Source organism: Aphelocoma coerulescens, chromosome 3, assembly GCF_041296385.1.
Source record: "Aphelocoma coerulescens isolate FSJ_1873_10779 chromosome 3, UR_Acoe_1.0, whole genome shotgun sequence".
NCBI classification, from domain to species: Eukaryota; Metazoa; Chordata; class Aves; order Passeriformes; family Corvidae; genus Aphelocoma; species Aphelocoma coerulescens.
In genome coordinates, this window is record NC_091016.1 from 75,861,665 (window position 1) to 75,871,728 (window position 10,064).

Consider the following 10,064-nt stretch of genomic DNA (forward strand, 5'->3'; position numbering starts at 1 on the left):
GGGAGGGAGGGAGAGAGGGCGGCGGTGCCGCTGCCGGCGCGGGAGGGAAGGTGGGCGTGCGGAGCTGGCTTGGGTCGGCTCGGCTCGGCTCGCCCCCGGTCGTTTTCACAATCGCGGTGCCCACTGCTCAGTTAGTTCCAGCACTCGCTGCCTGGCGCTAGCTCCGGGCAGGACGGACCGTAGCGGTCCTGCTGCCATCCCCTACGCTGCTTCCTCGCTCCTCCCGGGAGCGGCGGCCTTGGCAGAGCTGAGGTTGGCAGTCGCTGTGTTACACAGACTAGTGGTGGTATGGTTCACCCTTGGACGTTCTTCCCCTGAAAATTTACAGGCATCAGCAAACGGAAGAGGATTCAAACCCGGTGCTATAGGTATTGCGTACGGGTGCCGTGAAAGCAGCTGAATGCCATTTCTGCCGGAAATTGGAGGTTTATTTGATGCAGCTGGTGACTTGCAGCTTGAGGTTAAACAGCATCTGCAAACTCCCCCGAAAACCTTCACCGTGATTCCGGAAATCCCGTCACATCGGCGGCATCACCATGATGGATGTCCAGAACAGGAATCGTCAAGGCTGACGATATTGGGAGCTACCGTGCTTCGGGGGTTACCTGCAAGGATGAATATAAGACTGTCGAGGGTTAAGCAACAGCAGACGCTGATGGGTACTTGGCACACAGAGTAGTTTTAAGGTGCATCAGGTTCCTGGCCCCGTGGCTGGCATTTTTCCCACAGATAGTATTATAAGCCCAGGGTTTCCAGAAAACTTTTACCATGGACATAAAAAGAATAATTTTCAAGTGAGCAAACTAGAATTCTAAGTTGATTCTTAGGTAATGATTCTCATTTAATGATTTAATTTATTAAATTAAATTAATGATTCTCATTTTAGCAGGCACAGTTTGACTGTTCAACTGTACCGACTCATAGATTTGTCTGTAATCACGAATTCATTTGAAAGCTGTGCCTTCACTACCAATCCATTACATGCTTCAAAGAGCAGAGGAGTAAAGGGAAATACACCAAATCACTTAAAATACTACAGCTGTAGTACTATGGATTAATTTATGCTAACAGAGTGATAGTCTCTTAGTCTAGTGGCAGGCTGACTTCACAGTGACAGATACAGTTAGTATTTCCACTCAGTATTTTGAATTATATACTATTAAGAAAAATACAGGGCAAATAATAACCAGGACAAAATCAGAAACCATGAAGCTTAATTTAAAAATTAGGTGTACAAGAAATTAAAATAATTTTACAGCTCACTCTTAACTGCAAATATTGCATCATTTTATAATAGTACTGTAAAGCAATAGAAGAAATTGAAAGAATTCACATAGACTAAAGACAGCAGTTTTTTGTCATTTGGATCCAGAAATCAGCATAGGGGTTTTTTATCAAAGCTTTCAGATACACAAAGCAGTTGCACGTGTTCCAGATTACAGTGTTCCATCTTAAATAAAAAAACACAAATATTTTTTAAAATTAAATCAGAAGTTGTGTTACTACTAGAGGTACTTTTTTTCCTAAGGACTTCACATAAACAGTGCAGTTCCATTACCCTTGATTAGGTTTGCATGGCCAGATGGTGGTAGCAGGGGCACTACAAGGGTCCCTTCTGTAAGAAGCTGCCAGAAGCTTCCCCTCTGTCCTGCAGAGCCAATACCAGCCAGTTCCAAGACAGGCCCACCAGTGGCCAAGGCTGAGCACCATCAGCAATGGTGGGAGCACACCTGGGATGATGGATTTAAGAAGAGAGGAAAAGAGCCTGAGCAATAGAAACTGCAGTCAGAGTGAGAATGTGTGAGAGCAACAGCTCTGCAGACACCAAGTTTGGTGAAGGAGGTACTGCAGGCTCTGGAGCAGAGATTCCCCTGCACCCTGTGGTGCGAGCCATGGAGGTGCCTGGTGGAACAGATCCACCTGGAGCCCATGGAGCAGCCCATGCTGAAGCAGGTGGATGGCTGTAGCAGACTATGACCCCACTGGGGGCCTGTGCTGGAGCAGACTCTTGACAAGACCTGTGGGCAGAGGAGCCCACACAGAAACAGGTTTGCTGGCAGGACTTGTGGCCCTGCAGGGGACCTACCCTTGAACAGGTGGGTCCTGAAGGGCTGCACCCCATGGAAGGGGCCCACACTGGAGCAGATCATAAAGAACTACAGCTTCTGGAAAGGACCCACACTGGAGAAGTCAGTGGAAGGCTGTCTCCTGGAAGGAGGTACCCCATGCTGGAACAGGGGGAGAGTGTGAGGAGCCCTCCCTCCAAGGAGGAAGGAGCAGTAAAGACAATGTGTGATGAACTGACTGCAACCCGCATTCACTCACACAGCCCCCTGTGCCACTGGAGGAGAAGAGAGAAAATTTGTGAGTGGAACTAAACCCAGGAAGGAGAAAGGTGGTGGGGAAAGGTACTTTTAAGATTTGGGTTTGGTTCTCATTATCCCACTCTGATTTCTTTGGTAATAAAATAAACTAATTTCTCCAAGTGGAGTCTGTTTTGTCCTTGACAGTAATTGCTGAGTGATCTCTCCCTATCCTTCTATTCTGTCTCCCCTATCCAGATGAAGAGAGGAATGACAGAGCAGTTCTGGCTCCTGCATTTTCTAGTAAAGTGTACTAAATAATTGTATTTTTCCATTTCAAACACATGGGGTAATTTATTAGTAGCAGATAGCATCCTATCGTGTAGCATATGGCTTTGGAGCCCACACGTATACATGTACATAGCAAGGCAACACAGGAAAGATTAAAAAAATTATGGTCTGCATTTCCCTCCACCTTAGAGTTAGAAACATCTGTGTGTTAGGAGATGAGTATATCCCATCATACCAAACTGATTTAACAGAAAAACATCATTAAGCCTTCTTTCACAAAATTCAGTAGGTTTTAGTCACAGTAATATTCATGGGCCCAGTATATGTATAAATTACAAGTTTACAGAGGCAAAGCAAACCCTTCTGCACAGACTGAGATTTTTCCCACCCTCATTTGCTATTTGTACAGTAGGCAAACACACAAACACCTTAGAGATTTTGAAGTATTTCCAGAAAGGAAACTGACCTTGCTATTGCTTTCAGCCAGAATACATTTCAACTCAGCTTGCCATATGTCAAGTGTTTGTTCATGCAGCTGCTGTATGTTATACACCTCCACCATGTGCCTCAGTGGGGATTTTAATCTCTTTAACAGAATTGAAAGTTCTCTCATCATTGTATCTAAATTCAGCCTTTGAAGATAAAAATTCCCCACGTTTCCTATGTGCTACTGTAGCCCCAGACTTAACCAGTAGTTAGCTCAGTGTAGTTTACTTATTCGATACAAAAAGTGGAAGAGGAGAAATAAGTCATTTCTGCTAGCTGTCACTAAGGAAAAGCTGGGTAGCTGCCCTTGCTCTATACAGAATGGACCAATTCATAGAATCCAATCAAGGTCTACCTATTAAAGATCCTTTTAACTGAAAGAAAAAAACCATAAAAAGCATTTGCAAATAACTTTCTCAGTACATACTTATCCTTTAGCACAACTATTAGAAAGCAGAGAGCTGAAGCTTGAAATAGCCTGCCCTAATCTAGGTATAGATGACAATATCCCACAGGAGTCAAAATGCCACCAGTAAAGGCATCTGTAAGCATATGCTAAAGGGCTACATTAACAAGATGCACTTGCTCACATACTTTCTATATCAATGTAATACTGTATTGGAAAGGTCCAGAGCAGCTCAGGTCTGATACAGAGCTAGACAGGTTCCTGCTTTTCCGCAAAGTATTGTGGGGGCTTGGATCTTCAGAGCTGTGTTATGATCCCAGCACCTTCATCAATCCTTAGATATTTTCCATTTGCACGCTCCTTGAGTGCCCAGTCATGGAGGAGGCTGTAATCATAGTGCTCCTCATCCACTCGTTTTAGAAAGGCCAGTCCAGAAATGGCTTGCCACTCCCTGAGAGATGGGATACGAATCTCCTTTACATTCTCGCTTCCTGGGACAAAGCCAAAGAACTTCTTCACATGCTGCATGGCATAGAGCCTGGAGTGCTGCTCTGTCGCCTCGTCAAAGAGCTCCTGCTCATTGTGGACATAGCTGCTCCAGTATCTGAAATGTAGAAAGCTGAGTGGGGAGAAACAGCTTGCCAGGCAGTAAGAAAGGAACACAGTAATGACTACCACAGCAATCAGAAGCCAGCCAGCCACCTTACAGAAAGAAAAAAAAAAAAAAGGAAAATAACTGTTAGAGCTGAAAATACTCCGGATGGTAAATTCTGAGCACCAAAAAATCCATAATATGATCTTAACTTGCTTTTCCTAAATAATAGCATTAACAAGGTATAAGCCTGGAAAGTGTCTGTTATCACCAAACCCAGTCCATGCCTACTGGAGGCAGCTGTGTGGTAAAATCACTGTTCCTGCCAAGTTTAAGAAAGTTCTCCTGTACAGTTTTGGGTATATTGCTTTCCCAGCTATTATTGTAAGAAGATAAGCCATCTAATTCCTAGACTGTATAAGCTTATAGCCTGTTTAAAACCAATTTTCTCTAAGTGACATCTTAATGCTCCCCCTATTATTTATCCAGTATGCAAAACTTTAGAATTGAGTCTGATCTAAAACCCAAGATTTTACCTGGGTTCACATAAAACTCTCACAGCCTGGCCTCTTAGTCACATGTTTCTTCTGCTTTAATGAAGAAACTTTATACCCTCCCTGGCTCTAGAGCTTCCATTTGTCTTACTTGATAATACTTTTCAGGATACTACACAAGGAAGAGTATATCTTCTGGTAGCAGGTAACAAATGGGACAACCAGAAGTAGTAGTTTATATACCTAAAGTTCAGTTCCACTTGAAATAAAAAGTAGGCTTTGAAACACAGAGAGATTTAGCACTCAAGACAGAGGACACTGATCTTGTTTTATCCTAAGGCTTTGCCTGCTGAATTAGCTCCATCTCTCATCATCAGGTTCACAGGCAACAGAAGCAACACGAGTTACTCACTTGTGACTGGTATCGGAGGAGGAGAATCACTTCATCTCTCACCCGGGTCAGCTCTGGAGGAACCAGCTGACTGCAGGGAAACGTAGCCAGTACCCTACTGCGTTCACTGGCGGTAACATTGGGAGCAGCTCCATAGTAATACACAGGGACATACTCACTCACAGCACAGATATAATATGAGCCATTTATCAGGGTGACAGCAAGCCACGTGACTGGAGCAACCAGTGCCCTCCCGGTGATGCTGCACAAGACAAAGCACACCAGTTTGCATTTCAGCAACCGGTTTGATGAAGTCACCTTCTCAAAATGAGACCTTTTGCCCATAACCAGCCTCCAAGTCTGGTTGTTCAGGGCATAGCCAACAATCAGAAGGATCAGTGCAGGCACTCCTAGGAAAGCTAGCCCATAGATAAGGTTCTGTCCAACATGACAGGGACAGCTGAACGTGAAAAAAGAGAAGAGTTGCTGCCCACCAATTGTCAATATTGCAATTATTGCATTGGCAATAACAACCTCCTTGCCCTTTAGAAAAGTTAACCACTTTGGAAGGAAAGTCATTTTAGATCCTATTCTTTACCCAATTCTTTTGCTTTAAGTCAACACTAGCTTTTAGTTATATCTAACTAGTGTTAATGGCAGAGCAAAATAAGCACCAAGAACTTGAAAAAGTATACCACCAAACACAACCCCAAAACCCCCCCACTAGTCTTTCTCCTCCCACTAATTTTCAGTAGCTTCTACGCTAGCTTTAAGTATGCTTGCAGACATCCACTGATGTGTTTTAATTGATTCAGTAATTTATCTCAGCTGTCCTGGAAAATTGAGCTTTTAGGCTGTTGTGAGCTCTGCCAGCTCCTTGCTAATTGTCTGAAATAAACAATAAATTCCCCCTACCTTTTGGATGACATGCAGTACTATCAAACTGATGGCTAACCTGCCAGGGTTAATTGCCAAGCTGTTTGCTAATCAACAGTAACTAGCAGAAACATGGCATGAGACTAGGAAAAAAAAAAAAAAAAGACCCTTCCAGCTATTCTTCATAAAAGATCATCCAAATAAATCCTTGGCAAATTGACTGATTTTTTAAAAAATGAAGTATTTTAAATGCTTGTGCTCTAAAATAAACTTAGAAAATATTCCGTAAGTTGCACAATGTTTGGAATCCCAGTGCTGTTGGCATTTGATGTCAGTTCTGGGGCAATTCATTCTCCAAACACTGGAGTCTGAGACGTAGTTAGCTGCTGGATCATGAGGATTTTAGCGTTTCACCTCTAGGTGGCAAGAAGCTGGCATGTCTCTTATCCTGACGGTGCTGAACGTTTCCTTCGGAAAGTTGGGTGGGGTCTTTTGTTTGCGGTTTTTTGTTTGGGTTTTTTTTTGTTTTTTTTTGTTTTTTTTTTTTTTTTTTTTGGATAATATATATATATATAATCTGCTAATCACTTCACAAAATGTCAAGCCAGCTGGTATTTATTTATATAGCGTGCTTGTGATTACAAGCTTTAAGATTTTCTGCAAGTATAGCCAGTCCCATTCCATGGACAGAGATAGACAGAAAATTTTCAATTAAGCGTTTCCAAAGCTAGCTTCTGGTTATTGGGATATGTGACCTGGACTCTGAGCATCTCTCACAAATCAAGCTTTAAGCAGGGGCCTGAAAAGCTGAAAACATTTCACTCCTGATGAATTTCTCTGGACCACACTTTTTCATATGGTCACACTATCCAGTAGTTCTGTGCATTGCATAACCTAGGCTGATCTGAATATGCAAATACTTGTCTTTAAGTACTGAAAAGTCTGACTGTCTGTCATATAAACATTCTTTCCAAGAACAGAAAAAAAATAGTTAGCCAGAAAGTTTTTGGGGAAAATTGTCTTCCCATTACAGATGTCTATCTCCAGCATGTGTGAACTTGGTTGTGTGATATAATAGTGTCCGTCTGCATAGCCTCTTCTCTCCCCTTGCTGAGAGGGTTGCTAATAAAAAGTTTCATCTCAAACAGTGGTTTTAGCACCCATGGTGTCTGCTTGGATGGCAGAGACACTCTCTCAGCTGTTGTACACAGGGGTAGCATGTTATGCATGTCTTGCTGTTCACTAGGCAGGACCCTGTTTCTCCAGTGCACTTTTAGGGTGGACATCTGCGTGTCTTGTCCTCAGCCACCATCTGAGAAAGGGGTCTTTGCTGGTAACTGGCTCTCAAACAATGTGACACTGTTCCACAAAATTAAAAGCAGTAGAGAAACATGAAACATCCAGCAGCACTTTGTCGCAGCTTTTCTGGAACTTGTTGTTAAGTTCTTAGTTGTTTGGACAGAGTAATAGCACAATGAAATCCCAGATCTGTCTGAATATTGCCATTTTATACCTTCATTTTATTTCAGTATCACAGGATTTTCAATACTTTTTTTCAGTACTAGTGACATTATATTTTGAAAAAAAAAAAGTGAAATAAACCTATCAGGCTATTACAAAATTATTTTATAAGAGCCTTCCATTATGCTTCAGTTCATTTTAAAATCTGTGATTGATTCCTTCTGAGATTTCTTTGGGAACCTGTGTTTTATTTTGTTTATAAGGGAGGAAGGCTTTCCCAAGCATCACTTGTTTACTCAAGAAACACATTAGATGTGAAACTGGTGTCCAACACTGAAATATTAATAGTCAGCCTGAGGCTGTTGAATGAGGCAATTTTTACAATCAATACAACAACTTTGTACTTAGGCATTTTCACTTCTTTGGCATTTGCTTTCATGCTCTGCTGTAAATGATCCTGCTGGGTCATCCTATTATGGGACAAATTACAGGGTTGGATCCAATTAAGAGCTTGGGTGGCACATCAAACCTTTAAGTACTTGCCTTTGCAGAGGAACCCAGGGTCCTGAGATAGACATTTAGGCTCTTTATTGAATTCCCAGGAAGAGTCAGGACTGGATGCAATCCAAAATACCACTACCTGAGGTGGCAGCCGGCTGGCCTGTGAGGCAAAAAGATGCTTATAGCTGACATCTGAGGCAAATAGGATGCATGAACAAACCTTAGTCATGGTTTTGCTTTTCATATTGCAGAGCTCTGTAAGCTTGAACTCACTGCCAGTAACCTCACTTATGAGAAAAAGAGATTTCATTTTTTTTTAAGGAATGCAAATCATTTGTCATTTCTTTTAAAACATGGTTATTGGAAGACATATTTCACCTTCCCATACACAGCAAACAGTTTTTATTCTCCTGTTTGCTTTTTATTGAAATAAAGCAACCATGGCAGAATGGAGAGATTGGTTTCAGCTCTCTTCTCCACCTGATCTAGTAAAAACTCACTCACTCATCTCTTTCTTCCAAAAGCTCAGTTATTATTAGTGATGTGATGTGACTATGCTGCAAAGAAGCTGTGTTCTCCAGCTTTTCTGCCATAGTTCTACCAGTTGTGCTTAGTTTCCCCACTGAGAGGATTTTGATATTTTTTGGATCAGAAAAAGACCAGGATTTTGTTATTTAATGCCCAGGGAAAGGTAGGGACAAAGAGGGAAGTGATCTTCTGTTTTCCATCTGAAGTTTGGAGGACGAGACTGAATCCTGGTCTCTCTGGTCTTGCACACGTGTTTTCATCACTCAACAGTCAAAAGGCTGATATTCTGTGTCTCTTCTAGCTGCATTTTGAGTTCTAGTTTGCATGGATGTCAAGCCTACCTGTGCATGTTAGAAAGCATGCTATGAAAGTACCTTCATGCCAGATTTCTTGTGGGAGCGGAGGGGAGCACTGCCTGTGTCCTGTGATCTGCCAGGTCACCAGCTGCATTCAGGTTGCAAAGTCATTTTCATGGTCACTTTGGCCTGGTTAGGGGAGAAGTTCCTCTCCCTGTAATCAGAACAAGCACTGATGAAAAACATAATAAGCTTTGTGTTAATGGATGAATAGAAACATGTTAATGATTTTTTTTTTAAACTTACATATTTCATTTCAGAATTCAGCTGTGCTTTATAGGCAAATTTATGAGATTTCAGGTCCCTGCAGAGAGCAGAAAGGAGGCACTCAAATCTCAAAAAACCCTCTTGAGAAACATAACCTAACCAAGGAAGTTTCAGCAGGTCAAACTGAGAGTGCTTCCCAGGCAGGGCACTACAGCAAAGTGACAGCAATTGCATTGCTTTATTTGGAAGCATGGTCAAAGAGCAGCCACCCTATGAGAAACCTGTGTTCAAGTTCTTTTTTGAGCTTGAAGCCCTCAACACCTACCTTCTTGTGAATTGAAAGAATTCTATTTTCTGTTAGAGAAAATTTAATACAAGGCCTATCCATCTGGAAAAAGGAGAGCAAACAAAAGCTTGACCCTGTATTTTACTAATTTGGACGCCCACCTTTTGTGGTAAATGCATTCTTGTTTTGGCTCAAAGAACTTTTTCACTTTTTTTTTTAGGCTTTCTAATTAGTCAATATCTAATTTATTATTTACTTCTATATTGCACTCTGCTCTGGGATATTCATGTTTGTGAGAATCATTAGGCTACCAAAGAAATCATGTACTTACCTCTACAGGTATCAGTTTTCCCATAATAGCCAGTCCATTGCAAGAGACAGGGTGTTGGTGCACACTTTCGTTTGTGATTTTGAACTTTGGGATATATTTTGTGGGGTTTTTATTAGTGTTATGGGAATGAAGAGAACTGGTGTAGTCTAATGCTCAAGTAGTGTGTCAGACTGACCTTCTTGGGGCTGAAGACTAAATTTTTCTCCTGAAAAACATGACAGAAAGGGAGGTGGAGGGTGATGCTGACTTTTTCACTATTCCAATTGCCTTGGATTACTTCTAAGTATATGTTCAGGATTAAAACAGGTGCCAGGTATGTGCCCACCTCTATTCTTTTCACAGGGCTTCAAGACAGCCCACCAAGGACTTGCTTCCTTCACTGGAACCATTGAATTCCCAGTTTATTTGGACACACCATGTCAGCTTCATTTTCTCAGTCATGTGCAAACCTTTCAAAATGTAGTCCATTCTACTCAATGCATAGCAATATATGTGTGAATTTACTCATGTACACGTGGGCACATATGTCTTTTTCAAAGGATGTTGATGTGTCCT

The 10,064-nt window shown here is 41.9% G+C and overlaps 1 protein-coding gene across 1 annotated transcript; it reads right to left on the reverse strand.

Moving 5' to 3' along the window:
* Positions 1–816: 816 nt before the first annotated feature.
* On the reverse strand, positions 817–5,721 carry CALHM4 (calcium homeostasis modulator family member 4). The gene is made up of 2 exons (XM_069010933.1): positions 4,985–5,721; positions 817–4,188 (listed from the first exon to the last, which is right to left on the reverse strand). Exons 1-2 carry the CDS (start codon positions 5,540–5,542, stop codon positions 3,784–3,786), a joined length of 963 nt encoding a protein of 320 aa, XP_068867034.1. The 5' UTR covers positions 5,543–5,721; the 3' UTR covers positions 817–3,783.
* Positions 5,722–10,064: the final 4,343 nt, after the last annotated feature.

Bases quoted from the DNA above. Each gene is read 5' to 3' on its own strand.
- CALHM4 (XM_069010933.1), bottom strand. From the start codon at position 5,542: ATGACTTTCCTTCCAAAGTGGTTAACTTTTCTAAAGGGCAAGGAGGTT. The intron at 4,189-4,984 runs GTGAGTAACTCG...TCTTTCTGTAAG, and splicing joins TCCTCCGATACCAGTCACAA to GTGGCTGGCTGGCTTCTGAT.